This window comes from Myxine glutinosa, chromosome 2 (assembly GCF_964187855.1).
Source record: "Myxine glutinosa chromosome 2, kmMyxGlut1.1, whole genome shotgun sequence".
Taxonomy (NCBI): Eukaryota; Metazoa; Chordata; class Myxini; order Myxiniformes; family Myxinidae; genus Myxine; species Myxine glutinosa.
Genome location: NC_136262.1, coordinates 50,554,138 through 50,577,728, shown reverse-complemented (window position 1 = coordinate 50,577,728; position 23,591 = coordinate 50,554,138). Strand labels below are relative to the sequence as shown.

The 23,591-nt window shown below is 46.9% G+C and overlaps 1 protein-coding gene across 3 annotated transcripts in view; it reads right to left on the bottom strand.

Moving 5' to 3' along the window:
- The window catches only part of RPN2 (ribophorin II), a 41,087-nt gene extending 24,947 nt beyond the window's left edge, over positions 1 to 16,140 (bottom strand). For 2 of the 3 annotated variants that reach the window (XM_068108266.2, XM_068108265.2), the window contains exons 1-4: positions 16,061 to 16,128; positions 6,449 to 6,630; positions 5,959 to 6,054; positions 4,590 to 4,765 (exon numbers count right to left, since the gene is read on the bottom strand). In XM_068108266.2, coding sequence (XP_067964367.2) covers positions 4,590 to 4,765; positions 5,959 to 6,054; positions 6,449 to 6,630; positions 16,061 to 16,073 — 467 coding nt within the window. In that variant the 5' untranslated portion in view covers positions 16,074 to 16,128. Of the gene's footprint in view, positions 1 to 4,589; positions 4,766 to 5,958; positions 6,055 to 6,448; positions 6,631 to 16,060 lie in introns of all 3 variants that reach the window. The other variant, XM_068108268.2, reaches the window with a different exon arrangement.
- Between the last annotated feature and the right edge of the window lie 7,451 nt (positions 16,141 to 23,591).

The window sequence follows — 23,591 nt, the reverse complement described above, 5'->3', positions numbered from 1 at the left end:
ATAGAGTGGGTGTCGGTGGAGACGGACTTGGTGGAGATGAAAAGCTGGATGTCATCGGCGAAGCAGTGGAATTGGAGACCATGACGGCGGATTAAGTGACCGAGGGGGGACAGGTAAAGGATGAAGAGGAGGGGGCCAAGAACTGAACCTTGGGGGACACCTTGGGGGAGGGGAGCAGTGGGGGATTTGCAGTTATTGATGGAGATGAACTGGCGTCTGTCAGAGAGGTACGACTTAATCCAAGAGAGGGCAGTGCCGGTAACGTTAAAGGTGGATTCAAGTCGGGTGAGGAGGATGGTGTGATCGATGGTGTCAAAGGTAGCGCTGAGGTCGAGGAGGACGAGAATGTTGAGGTTGCCAGCGTCAGAGGAGAGGAGAAGGTCGTTGGTGATTTTGAAGAGAGCAGTTTCAGTACTGTGGTTGGAGCGGAATCCGGATTGGAATGTTTCATACAGGTTATTGGCAGAGAGGTGATGTTTGAGTTGAGCGGCTACAGTGCGTTCCAAAACTTTTGACAGAAAGGGTAGGTTGGAGATGGGTCTGAAGTTATTTAGGGTGTCAGGGTTTAGACCAGGTTTTTTTAGAATTGGGGTAACAGCAGCAATTTTGAGGGATGGTGGGACGATGCCTGTAGACAGGGAGGAGTTTATTGTTGCAATGATAAGTGGAGAGAGAGCAGGGAGGGAGGCCTTGACAAAGCTGGAGGGCATGGGGTCAAGAGTGCAGGTGGCAGTTTTCATTCCTATGAGGAGTTCAGAGAGGTCAGTAGGGGAGACCGGGGAGAATTGAGACAGGGGAAGGCAGGATAAGGGGGGGCAGGTGGTTGGAGGGGGAGCGGGTGCGGCGGTGGTCAAGCTGTTGTAGATGTTGTCAATTTTGCGTTGGAAGAAAGAAAGGAAGGACATGCAGTTGTCTACTGTGAATGACTGGGTGGTGGTGTCCAGGGGGCGGAGGAGTTTGTTTATTGTCGAGAAGAGTGCTTTTGGGTTCCCGGAGCCAGAGTGGATAATTTGAGAGTAGTAGGCGGAGCGGGCGTGGGAGAGGGCATCTTTGTAGTGTTGTAGGTGGTCCTTGTCGGCTTGGGAGTGAACTGTGAGACCTGTTTTATTGCGGAGTCTTTCAAGTTGGCGAGCACGAGTTTTCATCAGGCGGAGTTCAGGGGTAAACCAGAGAGCAGAATGGGTGAAAGAAACTGTTTTGGTTTTTACAGGCGCAAGCTGGTCAAGGCAGGAGGAGAGAGTGTGGTTGTAGTAGTCAGTGAGGTCGGAAGGGGTGTGGAGGTCAATGAAGGGAGAAGTGGACATTTTTTCAGAGAGGGTGGATGAGAATGAGGTAGGTGAAAGAGCGTTTAGCTTACGGAAGTTGATAGTGCGATAATGTCTTGGTGTTGGGGTGGGGATGTTGATGGTCATAGTGATGGCTAAGTGGTCAGAGAGGGTGAGGTCGGAGCCAGATAGATGGTGCAAAATTAATCCAGTGGAGCAGACAAGGTCCAAAATGTGACCACGGATATGCGTAGGAAAGTTGACATGTTGAGTGAGGTTAAAGCAGGTGAGTAAATCAGTGAAGTCAGTGGTTATTGTGGAGTCAGTGGAGTCCATGTGGATATTGAAATCACCAAGGAGGAGGATTGAGGGGGAGAGGGAACATAGCTGGGTCAGAAAGTAGGAGAAGTCAGACAGGAATAATGGGTGTGGTTTGTGAGGGCGGTAGACGACAGCCATGACTGACTGCGTGCGACCAGAGAGTTTAAAAGCCAGGTGTTCAAAGGATGAGGATGAGGCGATGGGGATGAGGCTGGTCCTGATGTCTTGACGGTGGATAACGGCAATTCCACCACCTCGGCCCTCCGAGCGTGGTTTATTGACGTAGGAATATCCATTGGGTGTGGTGAGGTTGAGCGTGTAGTAGTCCAGAGGTTGTTGCCAGGTTTCGGTGAGACAGAGAAAGTCCAGTTTGTTATCCAGGATGTAGTCGTTGAGGATGAGGCATTTGTTGTTGAGGGACCGGGTGTTGAACAGGGTGAGCTTGATGTTGTTTTGAACAGCGGGGATGAATTCAGGTGATTTAGCCAGGGTTCGCAGGCAGGGGGTGCGATTTTGTGCGTTGCCGTGACCAGGTGCGCTGGGACGATGAGTGGAAGTGCGCTGAGCCGACCAGAGGACGGGGATGGAGTGACCTGATTGTACATATACAAACTTACGACCGGAGCCACGGTGAATGTACCTGGGTCGTCGGAGGAGTCCATTTGATTTGATGGCAGAGATGCATGATGGGGTGGAGCGGGTATTGAGCAGAAGGAGCCTTGCGGCGGAGTACCGCAGAGCCATGCCAGGCAGGAGCGGAGAGACGAGACGGGGCCAAGGTTGAGGAGGTGAAACAATGGTCCCAACCCACGGGAACAGGCCCAAGGAAACGAAGGAGCCAGGTAGGTGAAGCCAGGAGCAGAGTCGGGACCAAGCAGAGGGCAGACAGGAGCAAAGAGACGATCACGAGGCCAAGGTTGATCACGGCAAAGCGGGAAATGCAGCGGCAATCAACCGCCGCCGCGACAAATCAAGATCACGGCGGGAAAACCGCTGCGAAGGACACAACCCACGAGAGCGTGCCCGAGAAAACAGCGAGCAGACGAAGGAGCCGGGTAGGCGAAGCAGGGAGAAGAGCCGGGACTATGCGGAGGGCAGACTCAATGGCCAAAAAATCTGCACGGCCACCAAAAAAGCAAGCCACAGACAGTGGTCCAGTCGAAGAAGCGGCGAGCATGTGACGCCTGCGTCCTCTTCAGACCGGACCCGGAAGCCGTCTTTTCGTATATATATATACATACATATATACATATATATAATATATATGTATATATATATATACATATATATACATATATATTGTATACAGAGTCAAGGCTCGTGTAAGAGCTAACACATTACAGACGAGAACAAGCACAGACCCATAAAACATTCAATAAAAAAGGGAGTGGAAGACAAGAGGGGGAGAGAGAGGAAAGCAAACAAGCAGAACAGTGGAGAACAGAGACGTCGGTAGATCTGTGGAGGAGAGAGTCGGTAGATCTGTGGAAGAGTGAGCCGGTGGAGGGGGGAGGAAGGGGTACACGGTATAAAACAAATTGACACCACTATGAATTTCAGGAAAGAAGTTGGTGATTGAAAGAGGTGGATTTGGGGTGTTTTAACAGGGTTTTGTTTTGGGTTTACAGGGTCAACAAAAGATCAAGGTTTTGGATGGGGGAAGATAAGAGATGGTGGTGAACAGCTGTTTTGAAGACCTGGAGGGAGGAGTGGGATTGAAGAGAGTGTGGGAGATTGTTGCAGAGGCAGGAGAAAAGAGGAATGAAAGAGTGAAGGTGAGCAGAGAGTCTTGATTTTGGCAGTTTCACCAGAAGAGGGTTGCTGGCAGAACATTTGGTCCTGCAAGAAAATTTGGGGGACAGAGCATGGACAGAACAGGGGGTGCAAGACCGGAGAGGAGTCGGAGGAAGACAGAAAGACTACCAACCTGCCTGCCGTGAGAGAAAGAAAGGCAATCAGAATCAGCTTCATCGCGGGAGATTCCAATGATTCTGAAAGCTTTGGTTTCTGCAGCGTGAAGCCGAGCTAGGTGTGAGGCAGGAGCACCAGCCCAGAGCGGAGAGCAGTGTTCCATTGAGCTGCGGATGAATGCTATATAATGTTTTTCGCCCTATCATTCAATGGTGAAGAATCACCTTAAAAATTATCTGATCCTAATCCAGATCCGGATTCGAATCTTCAGCAAAATTGAACCAATTATTCCTTGTCACACACCCAACTTGTCTGCCAAGTTTCTTCCGAACCCATCCACAACTTGAGATATCCTGCTATTGATCGTTTTTGGCCCTATCTCCCAATAGTGAAGAATCACTTAAAATTTTTACTTGCCAGATCTGAATCCAGATCTTCACCAAAATCTAATCATTTCGTCCTTGTCACATACACTAACTCTCCACCAGGTTTCATATAAATCCATCTCCAACTTTTTTGAGATATCCTATTCACACACAGACCGTCTGTGCTGTGTCCACCATCAGACAAATGGACAGGCAGGCAGGGGTGAAAACATATCCTCCACCCAAATTCGGTAGGAGAGGTAACCAGCATGTCTCAAAAACAATCAAACACAAAATTCAGATGATGAATGGAACAAAGAAAAAGGAACAAAATTGATGCGATTGAAATTAGATGAGTGGATTTTACCCAGATCAAATAAACCCTTGTATGTGCAAGTAATGTAGCATCGATCCAAAATTACCAAGAAGGCCGTGTCGCGTAGAATTGCGCTCGCCAAACTTTCCATTAATTTGCAGCAGTGCCCAACATGTTGTACAAAAAACAAACCTCACTCAAACATCTGGGGATTGTGTGATCAATCACTTCACTTCAAGGCATGGTGCCACTCAAATTAAACTGAAGAGCTTCACACCCAGCATCCTATTGCTGATGATGCCAAGTCTATATGGACCGTTACAAAAAGAAGACATTACTTTGTAGAAAATATGGGAAAATGCAATTTATACAAGTGCTCACAATTTTACGAACTACATGGTATCCACTTACGATATGGGATTGTCCTCCCGAGCCAGACCTGTGGTAAGGGCAATAACGGACTGCTGGGAAGAAAGGGATAGGCCAAGGTTGGATAGAGTGCCGACAGAGTGGTACACCTGAGAGACTGGTGCCGACTCGTGTATACCTGCCAGTAACCGCTGCTCAACGTCTTGACTCAGGGTGACCTTTGTGAAATAATAGCAAAAAAATATATACATTTCACTCCCAAAGTCATCCTGTACATATATTAGACATGAGAGTGGGGATTGAAGCAAAAATACTCATATGTTTTAAAATGATTACGTGTGTGTGTGTGTGTACGTGTGGATGTGCGCACACAATATATGTGCAATATGTCATGCACAAGATGCGTGTATGCAACATGTCATGCATAAAGTGTAACATGTCATGCATAAAGTGTAACATGTCATGCATAAAGTGTAACATGTCATGCATAAAGTGTAACATGTCATGCATAAAGTGTAAAATGTCATACATAACTTGTGTATACAATACAACATGTGTACAATGTGCGGATACAGATGTGACATATTAAAATAATATGTGTGCATATAATACACAGCATATGATGTCATGCAAAACCAAAGCCAAACATGGGTATGAACCACAATCTGTGTGTGTGCATGCGGTATGCATATGTATGCATGAGATCACAGGTCAATGGTGCTCATGCGCACATGGCGTCTAATGCTGTGTTGCTATTAACGATCGGAAAGGCTTTGTTACCTCCGCCACACAAAGTGGACAGAGGTTATGTATTCACCCTACATTTGTCTGTGTTTGTTTGTGAGTAGGATATCTCAAAGTTATGGACAGATTCAGATGAAACCTGGTGGCTAGGTTGGGCATGTGACAAGAACGAATTGATCATAGATTTTGGTCAAGATCCGGATACTAGAATTTCTAATGCGATTCTTCACAATTGAGAGATCGGGACAAAAACGATATTTCAAAAAGTTGTGGACGGGTTATGACAAACCTTGGTGTATGAGTTGAGTTGACTTAACAAGAACAAGCCGAATCGATTGTGCTTCAGGTCCGGGTCCGGATCCAGATCCAACCTATCAGTGGGATACTAAGCGTAAACTGTTCAGCCTGGTGGATATTATACGCTCTACCGAGTGCCGTTCTTGTTTTGGTTTTGGTTTATTGTAACGCCCGACTGCAAACTCATCTCGTGATTTATGTGCGGCAAGGCCGAGACGACGTGCTCGTGTGGCAGATGGTTATTGTTGCCCACATTTCGCGCAGTTTCAGCTGTTATGGGACGTGACATGTTCCTCACTGCTTCATCATGCAAATAAATAAACAAATGAAAACAAAACAAAGGAATAAATGTTTCATCACTCACACCCACCTTGCATTCAGGCAGTGCAGCGCTAACACTTGCTACATAGAAAAGTGATTGGGCATCCTCGGTATCACCAGCAGATTTGATAAAATTGCACAAGGCCTGCACAAAAAAACAGCATGTGCAGCACGTTCATACACAGTTAAGCTTGCTGTGTTTAAACAAACGTCATGCTCAAGGTGCATGATGGGGACGGGTGCGCCAGCCACGAATGACACTCTTGTGATTTTAGACAACCGGGCCATTCACATGCAGAAAAGAAGTCAGAAGCATGAACTATAATTTGAAAATACAATGCGCTTATTATTTGCAATTTGATGTTGCCAAATAACAGAAATGGCCTTGCAATGCTCCGAGACAAGCAAGTTCGATTTGAAGGCAGCCGTACATTGTGGACCCGAGTTCGAAGCAAATGAGAGAGAGCCACCAATGTGAAAAACAACAGCAAATCACTTGTAATTTCGTCTGGATTATTCAATTCAACCACTTTTGATACCTTGGCATCAGAAGGCTTCTTTCCCAGGGCCTTGAGACCAATAGTGGAATGATATGCATCCTCCAGGCTGTGGTGTGGCCTTCGTAAACTGGCCTCGAGTCGCTCGACATCAGCTGGAGAGAAGTAGTGTCGCGGTGTAAGCGCTGTCGCTACCGCCACCACCACAGCAATCAAAAGTATCCCTGAAAAAAGAAAAGTCAATGATGTTGGTGAACAGGGCTTCGGAAAAGGTTTAGAGGATAGAGTTTTACAATACCAGGTGTGGTACTCGCACTGCTTCCTCTCTCAAACATTCACCTTTGCATGCAATCCATCCAGATACCTCCAGAGGCCCATCCCAGAAAATCAATGAAGGGAGGTGAAAAGCACCACTCCCTTTATATGAGACACTTTCTCTGTATGCAGCTTTAACATGGGGACTGAAAACTCGTTTCTCGGCTTCTACTGGACGAAATTACCTGCAAATTTCACAAGTAAGCGCTTTGTACATCGAGGTAATATGTTCCAAATTTCAGCAACACCCGCTTCCGCATTCTTGAGTTTTATTAAGAAAACCCTCGAAATCACGTTGGCGTCTGTGAATTTGTCTGTCCGTCCATCAAAAATGTGTTGGTGCTTATATCTCAAGGACTATACATTGAAACTAGCTGAAACTTGGAATATACATCAGCCAATACATCTAATTAATGGCTTTCAAAACAAATTAGACCTAAGTGCCATATTTTCCTGATTTAAAATTAAATATGTATATATACAAGCGTTACGCCGAGGTCCCCCGTCAGTGAAGTGATGCGAGTTGACAAAGAGGAAGACGCAAGGCGGCCATCTTGGATTTTGACGTGGCGACCCAATTTTCAATAGCGTTCTTCCTTATGCCTAGATACACCCACATACCAGATTAGAAGTTGGTACTTCGCATATTTTTCAAGATATTCCACTCAAGGTTCAGACATACATGGCGGCGGCCATCTTGGATTTTGACGTGGCGACCCAATTTTCAATAACTTTCTTCCTTATGCGTAGATACACCCACACACCAGATTAGAAGTTAGTAGTTCGTTTATTTTTCAAAATATTCCGCTCACAAGGTTCAGACATACATGGCGTCAGACATACATGGCGGCGGCCATCTTGGATTTTGACGAGGGTTGCACCCACACACCAAATTAGAATTCGGTCCTTCGCTTACGCACGCACACATGGACGGAGGGGTAGTCCCCCTTTTGCTCCGCGGTGCGACGGGGGCCAGCCAAACAAACACACAAACACACACACACAAAAAAAATCTTGCTGCCCAAATGCCCTAATAGTCAAGGCATCAGATTCCGGAGCTGGGGATTGTGGTTCGAGTCCCATCTAGGTCCAATACTTGTTTTTTTTTTGTCTCCAGTCGCACCCGGAGCGAAAGGGGGACTATGGTTTTCCCCTCCGTCCGTGTGCGTCCATGCGTGCGTGCGTTGAACCTTGTGAGCGGAATATCTTGAAAAACAAATGAACTACTAATGTCTAATCCGGTGTGTGGGTGTATCTATGCATAAGGAAGAACACTATTGAAAATTGGGTCACAACGTCAAAATCCAAGATGGCCACCGCCATATATGTCTGAACCTTGTGAGCGGAATATCCTGAAAAATAAGCTAAGTACCAACTTCTAATCTGGTGTGTGGGTGTATCTAGGCATAAGGAAGAACGCTATTGAAAATTGGGTCGCCACGTCAAAATCCAAGATGGCCGCCACCATATATGTCTGAACCTTGTGAGCAGAATATCTTGAAAAATAAACGAACTACTAACTTCTAATCTGGTGTGTGGGTGTGTCTCCAACCCACTCGCAAATATTATCGACTCTTCCATGTTTCCTGCGTCTTCCACTTTGTCAACTCACATCACTTCACCGACGGGGGACCTAGGCATAACGCTTGTTCCCCTTACTTTTTCGTCTTTTTTATCATTTGGAGTAAAGTCTTGTATGATGAACAAATGCATATTAGTCGTATTTAAAACGTAATTATTCTTCAACCTGATTTTTAGCATCAATATGAGAATTGCACCACATCAAATTGTTTATTAACGCACAGGTTGTAAACCTGGTGCGTTATAGCGTTTGCCTGGGAATTTCGGGCGCTCAAAAGTGAAGCTAGTTTCTGTCACCCATTTCTGTCGCTCATTTCTGTCGCTCATTTCTGTCGCTCAGATGTGTAAACATGACGTCATCAAATCTATATTTATAGGATAGGTTATAGGAGATATATATGTTATAGGATAGGAATATAGGACCCAAATGACCCAGAGGACCCAAATGACCCAGAGGACCCAAATGACCCAGAGGACCCAAATGACCCAGAGGACCCAAATGACCCAGAGGACCAAAATGACCCAGAGGACCCAAATGACCCAGAGGACCCAAATGACCCAGAGGACCCAAATGACCCAGAGGACCCAAATGACCCAGAGGACCCAAATGACCCAGAGGACCCAAATGACCCAGAGGACCCAAATGACCCAGAGGACCCAAATGACCCAGAGGACCCAGAGGACCCAAATGACCCAGAGGACCCAAATGACCCAGAGGACCCAAATGACCCAGAGGACCCAAATGACCCAGAGGACCCAAATGACCCAGAGGACCCAAATGACCCAGAGGACCCAAATGACCCAGAGGACCCAGAGGACCCAAATGACCCAGAGGACCCAGAGGACCCAAATGACCCAGAGGACCCAGAGGACCCAGAGGACCCAAATGACCCAGAGGACCCAAATGACCCAGAGGACCCAAATGACCCAGAGGACCCAAATGACCCAAATGACCCAGAGGACCCAAATGACCCAGAGGACCCAAATGACCCAAATGACCCAGAGGACCCAAATGACCCAGAGGACCCAAATGACCCAGAGGACCCAAATGACCCAGAGGACCCAAATGACCCAGAGGACCCAAATGACCCAGAGGACCCAAATGACCCAGAGGACCCAAATGACCCAGAGGACCCAAATGACCCAGAGGACCCAAATGACCCAGAGGACCCAAATGACCCAGAGGACCCAAATGACCCAGAGGACCCAAATGACCCAGAGGACCCAAATGACCCAGAGGACCCAAATGACCCAGAGGACCCAAATGACCCAGAGGACCCAAATGACCCAGAGGACCCAAATGACCCAAATGACCCAGAGGACCCAGAGGACCCAAATGACCCAGAGGACCCAGAGGACCCAGAGGACCCAAATGACCCAGAGGACCCAGAGGACCCAAATGACCCAAATGACCCAGAGGACCCAAATGACCCAAATGACCCAAATGACCCAGAGGACCCAAATGACCCAGAGGACCCAAATGACCCAGAGGACCCAAATGACCCAGAGGACCCAAATGACCCAGAGGACCCAAATGACCCAAATGACCCAGAGGACCCAAATGACCCAGAGGACCCAAATGACCCAGAGGACCCAAATGACCCAGAGGACCCAAATGACCCAGAGGACCCAAATGACCCAGAGGACCCAAATGACCCAGAGGACCCAAATTCTATGTATGTTTCTATGATGATGTATGTTTTGGTGAAAGTACATAATGTGAATACTAGTAGCAATTTTACAAAAACCATGGCATAATTTCAAATCTTGACCCGAGATGATAATTATGCTACATCTTAATTTCCATGTGCCAACCTGGGCGGAATCCAAGTGGATTCACTTGACTTGTTGTATACAGTGCATTCAGAAAGTATTCAGACCCCTTCACTTTTTCACATTTTGTTATGTTCAGCCTTATGCTGAAATCGTTTAAATTCATTTTTTCCCTCATCAATCTACACTCAATACCCCATAATGACAAAGAGAAAACAGGATTTTAGAAAGTTTTGCAAATTTATCAAAAAGAAAAAACTTAAATATCACATTGGCAAAAGTATTCAGACCCTCTGTTATGACACTTGAAATTTAGCTCAAGTGCCTCCCATTTCTCTTGATCATCTTTGAGATGTTTCTACACCTTTATTGGAGTCCACCTGTGGTAAATTAAATTGATTGGACATGATTTGGAAAGGCACACACCTGTCTATATAAGATCTCACAGCTGACAATGCATATCAGAGCAAAAACCAAGCCATGAGGTCGAAGGACCTGCCTGCGGAGCTGAGACAGGATTGTGCGAGGCACAGATCTGGGGAAGCAGACAAAAAATTTCTGCTGCATTGAAGGTTTCCAAGAGCACAGTGGCCTCCATAATTCTTAAATGGAAGAAGTTTGGAACAACCAGGACTCTTCCTCGAGCTGGCCGCCCGGCCAAACTGAGCAATCGGGGGAGAAGGGCCTTGGTAAGAGAGGTGACCAAGAACCCGATGGTCACTCTGGCTGAGCTCCAGAGATCCTGTGTAGAGATGGGAGAAACTTCCAGAAGGACAACCATCAGTGCAACACTCCACCAATCTGGGCTTTATGGCAGAGTGGCCAGACAGAAGCCTCTCCTCAGTGAAAGACACATGAAAGCCCACAGAATCTTGTTTCTCACAGTCTGAGAGTCCTTTAGGTGCTTTTTTGCAAACTCCAAGCGGGTTTTCATGTGTCTTTCACTGAGGAGAGGCTTCAGTCTGGCCACTCTGCCAAAAAGCCCAGATCGGTGGAGTGTTGCAGTGATGGTTGTCCTTCTGGAAGTTTCTCCCATCTCCACACAGGATCTCTGGAGCTCAGCCAGAGTGACCATCGGGCTCTTGGTCACCTCTCTTACCAAGGCCTTTCTCCCCAGATAGCTCAGCTTGGCCAGGCAGCCAGCTCTAGGAAGAGTCCTGGTTGTTCCAAACTTCTTCAATTTAAGAATTATGGATGCCACTGTGTTCTTGGGAACCTTCAATAAAAAAAACCACCGTTTAGAGGCCATTTTTCCCCGCAAAGCGGGGATTGGCCTTTTTCGGGGACCGTGGTTGTTGTTGTTTTTTGGTCCCCTTTTTGGAGCAATGTTTTACGGCCGGATGCCCTTCCTGCCGCCAACCCTGTTTGTCGCCTTTTTACGACACACAGGGAATTACCAGTGAACTGGTACTCAATTCCCTTCAACCTTCAATGTCGCAGAATTTTGTTTTGTAGGCTTCCCCAGATCTGTGCCTCGACACAATCCTGTCTCTGAGCTCTCCAGGCAGTTCTCCGACCTCATGGCTTGGTTTTTGCTCTGATATGCATTGTCAGCTGTGAGACTCTTATATAGACAGGTGTGTGCCTTTCCAAATCATGTCCAATCAATTGAATTTACCACAGGTGGACTCCAATCAAGGTGTAGAAACATCTCAAAGATAATCAAGAGAAATGGGAGGCACCTGAGCTAAATTTCAAGTGTCATAGCAAAGGGTCTGAATACTTATGTAAATGTGATATTTCAGTTTTTTCTTTTTAATAAATTTGCAAAACTTTCTAAAATCCTGTTTTCTCTTTGTCATTATGGGATATTGAGTGTAGATTGATGAGGGAAAAAATGAATTTAAACAATTTCAGCATAAGGCTGCAACATAACAAAATGTGAAAACGTGAAGGGGTCTGAATACTTTCTGAATGCACTGTATGAACAAAAGGTGGGAGCGGAGAGGAAGCCTTAGCCAGAGGTACTCCTGGGGGTGGGGTGGAGAGAGGGCAGTGCAAGGAGTGGGGAAGAGGTTTTTTTTCATAAAGATAGCAACCCCACCACCAGGATGAGGCTCAGGTCTATCATACCAGAGGAGGGAGTAACCAGGAAGAGATATTAAGGAATCAGAGACATCTTGAAGGAGGAAAGTTTCTGTTAAACAGATTACGTCTGGTTTGTCAGAAGCAACCTGTATGGAGAGATCAATAATGTTTGAGCGAAGGCCCCAGATGTTTGAGGTCCATACCGTTAAGGAAGAGGGAGGGGAAGCATCGGGTACAGGACAGGGGAGGCGAGGGGTAGGGTAAAATGAGGGGTGAGAAGGGGAGGTAGGGAAAGCTGTTGACAGTGTGTCAGAGATTGCAGAAGAGCTACGAGAAAGGGAAGGATGAGGAGGAGAAAGGGAAGGATGAGGAGGACAAAAGGTGTGATGGTGATGGGATGAGGCACAGTGAGGTGTTGTTTGAGGGGGGGGGGGGCAGAGCAAAGTGGAAGGTTGGAAGAGGTGGAGGTATGAGATGGAAGGGAGAGGAAGTGGGGAGGAGGCAGCTTTGAGGAGGAGGAGGGAGGGGGAGAATTGGAAAAGATGGTAGGGTGGGAGTTTTGATGGGAAGGGGTGAAGGAGGAGATTTGAAGGGGAGGGGGAGGGGGGGATTTGGATGGGAGGGGCAAGGAGGGAGTTTAGAGGGGTGAAGCGAGGGGAGAGAATTGAAAGGGAGGGGTGAGAAGGGAGTTTAGGAGGGGAGGAGGGAGGGGGGAGGAGGAGTTTATTAAGTGGACGATTGATGACAAATGAACATTTATTACAAACTGGGTTTATTGTGATTTTCAAGTCAGAGATCCGTTTGAAAACAATAGAGGAGGGGTGGAATGAAGGTGAGTTTAGAGAATGTAGAAAGGAAGAACTGTGAGAGATTTTTTTTTTTAAATTGAAATGGAATGATTTGAAGAGGAAATTGAAAAAAGCCTTTTAAGTGGGAAGAAAAACAGCGTGCTGTAATAAACCACCGAATAAAACACAGCAGGGAAAAGTTTAAACATATTTGAATAATATTTAAACAAAACGGTGAAAAACAATCTGGGAAAGTCCCTGATGTGAGGGCGTGGATCTGAGAAATAAGGAGAAAGGGTTGAATGAGTATGGTGGAAATTAGAATTAAAAAGGTATCGGCTGGAGAGGTGAGGAGAGAAGGAAACAATCATTTTTTTTGGGAGGGTGGGGGGGGTTGTATTTAAACGTTAGACAAAGGGCGATTAATCGATTAATTATTCGATTTATGACTTTTTTTTTTTTTTTTAAGTTACAGATTCGGATGAAACGGTGGTGGCTTTGGTATTCTATTAGCCAATAATTGATAAATAATTTAATTATTTTGCCATTATTATTACTAGGGCATGCCCGTACTATATATATATCTAAAATTATATCCCCCCCCCCCCCCCTCTATTTACATGAAATGGTTTGGTCCATTCGCAAAGCCAAAGCGAACGGCTTGCGAGTACGGTAGAACCCCCCCCTCTATTTACATGAAATGGTTTGGTCCATTCGCAAAGCCAAAGCGAACGGCGAACGGCTAAATCGCCATAGCTCGGTAGCTCGCTGCTCTCTGATTGGTCGAATCGTTTTTTGGACATAGCTCGGTAACTACTTGTCCGATTAATATGAAACCTTGAAAAGGCACATCCTCGGGTCCCCAGCAATATACCTGGCAAGTTTCACGTATATCGGACCGGTAGTTGTCGAGAAACAGCGGTCGCATACACACAGAGATTACTGGAATTATAGATAGATTTTCATTATTATTGCGTGTTGTAATATTCTTTTTCACTTCACCGATTTATTTTCTTTCGCATCTGGGCAATATCTGGCACCTTTTGAGCTAGGAAGCTGATATTTGTACACGACAGTGACCGAGTGATGTGGCAACAAAGGATATTTTTGATTTATGGATTAATCAGTTCATCGATTTATTATTTATTGTTTAATCAATTAATTATTTTTTTTCCCCTGATTAATGACTTATTTAATTTTCAAAAAGTTACAGCTTCGGACGAAACACTGGTGTTTGATGTATGCTATTAGCCAATTGATTAAGAAATTATTTTATGATTATTATTTATTTGTTTTCCTTACGCAATTAATCAATCAATTATTGTGCACCCCTCCCTCCCAATAACGTCTCCATGTGCTGTACAGCGGAATTGCCGGGCGATTAAGGCACCCCGGCAATGCCGCGCTGGAGGATATTTATTTATTTGGCATGGGGGCGGTGTACTTTTAATGTATCTGTACTTGTTCTACTTATTATTTGTTTGGATCTTGTTTAAAACATTGGAAATTCAACTTATATTTACTACAATAAATTCCAAAATATGTAAAGTCACAGGAAGCTGTAAATTGGAAGAGCCCCAATCAGTCCTGTGTACAGGCTGGCAGGGTGGCCTAAAGGTACGCACACTAGTCTTTGAATCGTCCAGCCTGGGTTCGAATCCTGACCCAGCTATTAACTGCAATCCTGGTGTTTTACAGGCAGGGCGATTCATCAGTCTGTGTGCTGTCCCTCAGATGGACGTTAAACGGGCGTCTCGTCTCCGGTGGACGTTAGATCTCCAAAAATCACGTCACTCTATAATGGGAATGGGAAAAATGCTAGGGGCATAGAAAAGGCCCCTTCATATGGTATGTGCCATGTGGTAAATTATAGAAAAGGGGCATTCCATGGCTTTTAGAAAATGCCAAACAATACAAAATAAGGGGCATTAAAAAAATCTCGTGTGCATGCTGGACTACCCTTGTGTTCCGAGGAGGAACCAAGTAATGCTCTAGAAAAGTTCATATAAAGGGGCACCCTACATCTGGCAAATAAAATACATTTCCTTCTTCATGCAGCTTCATGCGACCTATTGCACTGCGACCGGTTCGGATTACGACTTGTTCAGGCACAATTAGTCCCACCTTCCTGTGGAGTCGGCCCGAGTCTCTCACGAACCGGATGGCCAGGCGACAATTGACTGGAGTCGATATGGGCAGGAATTTGCAATTTGGTGAGAGTGCTTGCGATAAGTCGCCGACTCTTCACGAGGGGCACCATTGGGTATTTACCTTCCACCGGGTAATGGCAGCAGACAGGACACCCGGCTTAACGTCCATTCGAGTTTACGGCGCACTTTGTGATACGACACCCTGCCTGCGAAAGCATCCTGACAGTTTACTTTACAGTCGGGTTGGGAATCGAACCCTAAACTAGACAAATGTAAATACGGTTCGTCTGCATTATCCTGTCTCCACTATCCTGTCCAACTTCACTTGTAATTAAAAGTTGCGGGATAATGAAGACATCTTCCCAACGCGAAGAACACAGGGGACTAATGGTAATCCAAATCATTTTACACGTCTTATTAGAGGGTTAAAAACGCGATTGGGTAGTTGGAACCTCACGGGTTAAATTAAAGGTAACCCAGAGGCAGAGCGGCCCACGTGGCACTCGCACTCGGGATTTTCAAGTAATTCTGACCCTCACATGGGCGCGTGGATTCAAACCACGTTTCATCAGATCGGTCCGAGCCTGTAAATCAGCAACACTAATTAACACTAATCAGTCCATGGTTAAACCATCAATTACTCACGCACATCCACCGCAACTCCCAAAGCATCATGTCGAGAGCGGTTCCATTACAAGCGGCCGTCATCGCAAGTAAATGTTCACCCACTACCGTCGCCACGAGTTTAAGGTGAAGGAAAAGGTAAGACAGCGTTCGTTCGCTCGGTCCGTGCACTCCGTGTTCATTCGGCCATTTGCGCAGCCAATAGGGAAGCTCCACGGTGGATTCGGGCCTAGCGCGCCTTGCCAGGCCCGAGGTAGGCAAACGGTGCGCGAACCGTGTGAACGGGGGACGACGCGGTCACGATCGCACACGGAACACCCGACCCGACACGGACGTCCGCCTGGGTTGGACACAAAGCCCATCGGGAACACTTCCCGGCACAGACGCCTCCAAACCTGAATGAATCATTGCCGCCGAGATTGAAGCACCAGCTGCCAAGATCGTGCAGATTATACACCGCCCAATGATTAAATTTACTTTTAAAAGAATCATTTTCGTATTTCATGCACACTGAATACTACATGTATTTTCACTTATTATACGTCATACCTTATTTCTATTTTTTATCAATAAACGAAGTGCGATGACCATATGTCATTTTGTGATTTCCTTCCTCGTTCCGGTTTTGGGATCCGTCATCTACAACGTGGGTGCTTCTTCTTCTACTGTAACTGTCAAAATTAGTTGAATGTCTCACGACTAAACAATCATCATCAAATAGTTATTTAAGATAAAAACCAAAACGGCAAGATAAGTATTTAGTGACAAGTTTCTGACCAACTTACCCACGTAACTTATTTCGCTAAATCGATCCTTTCAACTTCGACCAGGTACGGCATTTCCGGTCTCAACACGTCACCTAAGTGTTTACCTTATCACTTATGCCTCCTTTACCTTTTTCGTCTCTGGAGGTTTCGATGAAATATATTGAACGAATGTTAATATAATTCCATGCTTGGTATGTCCAACCATCATTATTATTATTATTACTAGCCTGACGGCGCGCTCCGCGCGCCTCACCACACGTCGTTTCAGAGCGATAGGCATTTTTGACCATTTCGGTGTCTTTTGGGTATTTTGTGTCTTCATGGTGTTTTGGGTCGTCAGGGCCATTTGGGTCTTCAGGGTGTTTTGGATCCTCTGGGCCTTTAAGGGTATTTTGGGTCTTTGGGGTGTTTTGAGTCTTCGGAGGCTTTTGTGTCTTAAGGGTCTTTTGTTTCCTCTGGGTCTTTAAGAGTCTTTGGGGTATTTTGGTTATTCGTGGTATTTAAGGGTATTTTGGGTCTAAATGGTCTTTAAGGGTCTTCAGGGTGTGTCTGGGTCTTTTCGGTCTTCGGGATCTTGTGGGTCTTTTGGGTTTTCGGGGTGTTTTGGGTCTTCAGGGTATTTTTGGGTCTTCAGGGTGTTTTGGGTCTTTGGGGTGTTTTGGGTCTTTGTGCTATTTTGGGTCTTTGGTGTCTTCAGGGGATTTTGGGTCTTAAGGGTATTTTGGTTCCTCTGGGTCTTTGGGTCTTTGAGGTCTTTTTGGTCTTTGGAGTATTTTGGGTCTTCTAGGTCTTCGGCGCCATTTGGGTCTTCGGGGTCTTTTGGATCCTCTGGGCCTTTAAGGGTATTTTGGGTCTTTGGGGTATTTTGGGTCTTCGGGGTGTTTTGGGGCTTTGGGGTATTTTGGGTCTTCGGGGTGTTTTGGGTCTTCGGGGTCTTTTGGGTCTTCGGGGTCTTTTGGGTCTTCGGGGTGTTTTGGGTTTTCGGGGTGTGTTGGGTCTTCGGGGTGTTTTGGGTCTTCGGGGTGTTTTGGGTCTTCGGGGTGTTTTGGGTCTTCGGGGTGTTTTGGGTCTTCGGGGTGTTTTGGGTCTTCGGGGCATTTTGGGTCTTCGGGGCGTTTTGGGTCTTTGGGGTGTTTTGGGTCTTCCGGGTGTTTTGGGTCTTCGGGGTTTTTTGGATCTTCCGGGTGTTTTGGGTCTTCCGGGTGTTTTGGGTCTTTTAAGTGTTATGGGTCTTCGGGGTGTTTTGGGTCTTCGGGGTGTTTTGGGTCTTTGGGGTTTTTTGGGGTCTTTTAGGTGTTTTGGGTCTTCGGGGTGTTTTGGGTCTTCGGGGCGTTTTGGGTCTTTGGGGCGTTTTGGGTCTTCGGGGCGTTTTGGGTCTTCGGGGCGTTTTGGGGTCTTCGGGGCATTTTAGGGGCTTTTGGGTTTTTGGTTAATCAGGGTCTTTTTGATTCTCAGGGCCTCGAAGGGTATTTGGGGTCTTCAGGGTATTTTGAGTCTTTAGGGGTCTTGGTGTTCTGAAGGGTCTTGGGGGAATTAAAGGGTCGTCAAAGGTCTGAGGGTCTCAGCAATCTTAACGTAATTAAGAGGGTGTTAATTTTATTTGCAGAAGAAGAAGAAGACTTTTTCGTCGCATATAAACATAACGACATAACGACATAACCATATACGTTTGCTCTATTATAATAAAGAACAAATGACAAATTCCGGGTGTTACAACTATCCTCCAAGAGGCTTCACGTGGCTGCAATTTGCAGATGCTGAGATGACCCATCGCCTCCACCTTAGGTAGGTACTTAAACACCTGGCTCGTGGTGCACAACTCCGGGTCTTTTGGGTCTTCGGGGTATTCGGGATGTTTTGGGTCTTGGGGGAATTAAAGGGTCGTCAAAAGTCAGAGGGGTTTCAGCAGTGTAAACGTAATTAAGAGGGTGTTAATTTTTTTGAAGAAGAAGAAGAAGCCGTTTTCGTCGCATATAAATATAAACATAGCGACATAACCATATTATACGTTTGCTCTATTATTATAAGATTTGAAGTATATCACGCGAAGATCGTTCCAGTAAAGGCAAAACGTTTAATCGTCTTACAACACTCGCGTTACAAGCCAATCACCATCGCGCCCGATGTTCCACTCGCCCCGCCCCTTCCCGGAAGACCAACCTTGCTCCTGATCAGGGATGTCTGCCCGGTTACCGAATAGTAACAAGTCAAGTGAATCCACTTGGATTCCGCCCAGGTTGGCACATGGAAATTATGATGTAGCATAATTATCATCTCGGGTCAAGATTTGAAATTATGCCATGGTTTTTGTAAAATTGCTACTAGTATTCACATTATGTACTTTCACCAAAACATACATCATCATAGAAACATACATAGAATTTGGGTCCTCTGGGTCATTTGGGTCCTCTGGGTCATTTGGGTCCTCTGGGTCATTTGGGTCCTCTGGGTCATTTGGGTCCTCTGGGTCATTTGGGTCCTCTGGGTCATTTGGGTCATTTGGGTCCTCTGGGTCATTTGGGTCCTCTGGGTCATTTGGGTCCTCTGGGTCATTTGGGTCATTTGGGTCATTTGGGTCCTCTGGGTCCTCTGGGTCATTTGGGTCCTCTGGGTCATTTGGGTCCTCTGGGTCATTTGGGTCCTCTGGGTCCTCTGGGTCCTCTGGGTCCTCTGGGTCATTTGGGTCCTCTGGGTCATTTGGGTCCTCTGGGTCATTTGGGTCCTCTGGGTCCTCTGGGTCATTTGGGTCCTCTGGGTCATTTGGGTCCTCTGGGTCATTTGGGTCCTCTGGGTCATTTGGGTCCTCTGGGTCATTTGGGTCCTCTGGGTCATTTGGGTCATTTGGGTCCTCTGGGTCCTCTGGGTCATTTGGGTCCTCTGGGTCATTTGGGTCCTCTGGGTCATTTGGGTCCTCTGGGTCATTTGGGTCCTCTGGGTCATTTGGGTCCTCTGGGTCATTTGGGTCATTTGGGTCCTCTGGGTCATTTGGGTCATTTGGGTCATTTGGGTCCTCTGGGTCATTTGGGTCCTCTGGGTCATTTGGGTCATTTGGGTCCTCTGGGTCATTTGGGTCCTCTGGGTCCTCTGGGTCATTTGGGTCCTCTGGGTCATTTGGGTCCTCTGGGTCATTTGGGTCCTCTGGGTCCTCTGGGTCATTTGGGTCCTCTGGGTCATTTGGGTCATTTGGGTCCTCTGGGTCATTTGGGTCCTCTGGGTCATTTGGGTCCTCTGGGTCATTTGGGTCCTCTGGGTCCTCTGGGTCATTTGGGTCCTCTGGGTCATTTGGGTCCTCTGGGTCATTTGGGTCATTTGGGTCCTCTGGGTCATTTGGGTCCTCTGGGTCATTTGGGTCCTCTGGGTCATTTGGGTCCTCTGGGTCATTTGGGTCCTCTGGGTCATTTGGGTCCTCTGGGTCATTTGGGTCCTCTGGGTCATTTGGGTCCTCTGGGTCATTTGGGTCCTCTGGGTCATTTGGGTCCTCTGGGTCATTTTGGTCCTCTGGGTCATTTGGGTCCTCTGGGTCATTTGGGTCCTCTGGGTCATTTGGGTCCTCTGGGTCATTTGGGTCCTCTGGGTCATTTGGGTCCTATATTCCTATCCTATAACATATATATCTCCTATAACCTATCCTATAAATATAGATTTGATGACGTCATGTTTACACATCTGAGCGACAGAAATGGGTGACAGAAACTAGCTTCACTTTTGAGCGCCCGAAATTCCCAGGCAAACGCTATAACGCACCAGGTTTACAACCTGTGCGTTAATAACTAGCCGAAACCCGTGGAACATCCACGGAAGGGAGGATGTGGTGTATGGATAGAGTGTACCATTATGGATGGCATAGGGTATTTGCTTGTCCGAGTAAGAGTTGTTTTTTTTTTTTTGTTTTTTTTTGTATACAAGATCGAGGCTCGTGAAAGAGCGAACATTAATCACACAGAAAGACAAACAGACACACAAAACAAATAACATCAGGAGCGGTAGACAAGATGGGGAGAGAGGGGGAAGGACACAAACACAACATTTGAGAGCAGGGACCGAGAGACATGGAGACATCGAGAGAACTGTGGGAGGGAGAGGGCTTTGGGGGGGAGGCATGGGAAGGGGGTGGGGGGGTGGGAGAGGTATAAAACATATGGACACTGCCAAGACTTCCAGGAAAGAAGTTGGAATTTCAAACAAGGTGGATCTGGGGTGAATTAGTGGGGGTAGAAAAGATCAAGGTTTTGGATGGGGGAAGATAAGAGATGGTGGTGAACAGCTGTTTTGAAGACCTGGAGGGAGGAGTGTGATTGAAGTGAGTGTGGGAGTTTGTTCCAGAGGCGGGAGAAAAGAGGAATGAAAGAGTGAAGGTGAGCAGAGAGCCGAGATTTCGGCAGTTTAACCATCAGAGGGTGGCTGGCAGATCTTGTGCGACCTGTAGGAATATTTGGGGGACAGAGCACAGAGAGAGCTGGAGGAGCAAGGCTAGAGAGGAGTCGGTAGAAGACAGAAAGACCACCTACCTGCCTGCGGTGAGTGAGTGAAAGGCCCTCAGAGATAGCTTCATCGCGGGAGATTCCAATGATTCTGAAAGCTTTGGATTCAACAGCGTGAAGCCGAGCCAGGTGTGAGGCAGGAGCACCAGCCCATAGGGGAGAACAGTATTCCATTGAGCTGCGGATGAAAGCCTTGTATGTGGTGAGGAGCTCAGGTGTGCCTAGGAAGGACTTCGCACGACGGAGGATGCCCAGTCGGCGACTGGCTTTGGAGGCCAGCTTGGAAATGTGGTTTTCCCAAGAAAGATCATGGCAGATGGTGAGACCCAAAAGCTTGAGCGACAGAACTTCTTGGAGAGGATTGTTGAGAAAGTAGATGGGAGGGTTGTCCAGTCGATCTTTTCGGAGAGACGTAGTAAGAGTGTGAGATTTGTCAGGATTGAAAGACATGTTCCACATGTTTGACCAGTCTGTGATTTTGTCCAGGTCTTCAGAGAGTGAGGAGGCTGCAGACTGCCGATCTGAGGGAAGAGGAATGGAGCGGCAGAGAGTGGAGTCATCAGCAAAGAGATACAGAGGATTTTCCAGAGAGTCGGAGAGATCATTGATAAAGACCAGAAAAAGCACAGGGCCCAGCACACTGCCTTGGGGAACTCCAGCCTGAATGGGAAGGGGAGATGAGAGAAATCCATTCAGGGCCACACGTTGACTACGACCAGAGAGGAAGTCCGCAAGCCATGCATGGAGATTTCCATGGATACCATAGGAGGAGAGTTTGGTGAGCAGAGCTGGGTGCCAGACCGTATCGAAGGCACGTGATATGTCAAGGGAGACAGCTCTGATTTCCTGTTTGGCATTGAGGACCTCCATCCATTGTTGAGACAGCAGAAGCAGCATGTCCAGAGTAGAGTGACCTGGTCTGAAACCAAATTGATGATCAGAGATCAAGCCATTGGAGAAGAGGAAAGATTTCATATCCGAAGCAATGATGGATTCCATGACTTTGCTGATAATTTGGAGCAGGCTGATTGGTCTGTAGTTGCAAGGATCTGTTTTTGCACCTTTTTTGTGTAAAGCGGTAATGTTTGCTGATTTCCAGGATGCTGGCAGATGACCTTGAGCAAAGGATAGGGTGAAAAGAACAGAGAGAGGGTGAGATAGAGCGGCAGAGCAGGATTTTAGGACCCGTGGGCTGATGCCATCTGGTCCAGTTGCAGAATCAGAGTCGAGGTTTGACAAAAACTCCTCCACCTTGTCAGGAGAGAAGGTCACAGAGTCCAGGAGCAGTTTGGTTCGACTGGGAAAGGTGGGAACAGAGAGAGATGGGTTTGGGACTAAGGATTTTGAGGCAAACACAGAGTTGAGGCATTCGGCTTTGTCACGTGCGATGTCAACTGTGTGGCCATTTGAGGTAAGGGAGGGGGTGGAGGGGGAACAAACACCAGAAACGGATTTGACCAGACGCCACCAGGATTTGGAGGAAGGAGACAGGTTTGAGAGTTCATTCTTGAGTGAGGAGAGATAGTGCTTCCTGGCACTCCTGAGGGTAGACACACACTTGTTCCGAGTTAGGAAGAAAGATGAGAATGAAGAGTGCGTATATGAACAACGATCGCCGACACCGGCACAAATGCATGCTCTGGATTGTCCACTCAGTGGACGGCTTGCTTTCGCCTTCGCCTGTCCAATCAGCGGACGGCTTGCTTCGCCTTCGCCCAGCAGACGCCAATAAGATGGCGTCGTAAGATGGCGTCGTATCGGCAGTTAATCGGATGCTTTTGGGCCCCAACGTCGGCTAATTCAGATTTTTCGAGTATGGCCGTACGTGATAAACAAAGAGCGCGGTTCGTAGATCGTAAATCCATTAGTGCCGTGGGCATCGGGTCACTGGGTGCGGTGTAAAAGGGATAACAAAGTCGAGTCCTTGCGCTATTATTATATAGACTAGCCAAAACCCGTGGAACATCCACGGAAGGGAGGATGTGGTGTATGGATAGAGTGTACCATTATGGATGTCATAGGGGATTTGCTTGTCCGAGTAAGACTTAGGAAGAAAGATGAGAATGAAGAGTGCGTATATGAACAATGTATTTATTGCAATCTACTTAAATGACAACGCTACAATATACTTTTGAAAAATGAATGGATTCGTAATCGGAATCGGCATAGCACCACTCTGGGATTGTCCACTCAGTGGACGGCTTGCTGTCGCCTTCGACTGTCCAATCAGCGGACGGCTTGCTTCGCCTTCGCCCAGCGGACGCCAATACGATGGCGTCGTAAGATGGCGTCGTATCGGCAGTTAATCGGATGCTTTTGGGCCCCAACGTCGGCAAATTCAGATTTTTCGAGTATGCCTGTACGTGATAAACAAAGAGCGCGGTTCGTAGATCGTAAATCCATTAGTGCCGTGGGCATCGGGTCACTGGGTGCGGCGTAAAAGGAATAACAAAGTCGAGTCCTTACGCTATTATTATATAGATTACTACTACTACTACTACTACTACTACTACTACTACTACTACTACTGTTACTACTACTACTGTTACTACTACTACTGTTACTACTACTACTGTTTTCTCTTCCTGCCCCCCCCCCCCCCCCATCTAATGCTGACCCCTCTCTCCCCTCTGCCTGTACCCCATCTCATGCTGACTGACCCCTCTCTTTCTCCTCTT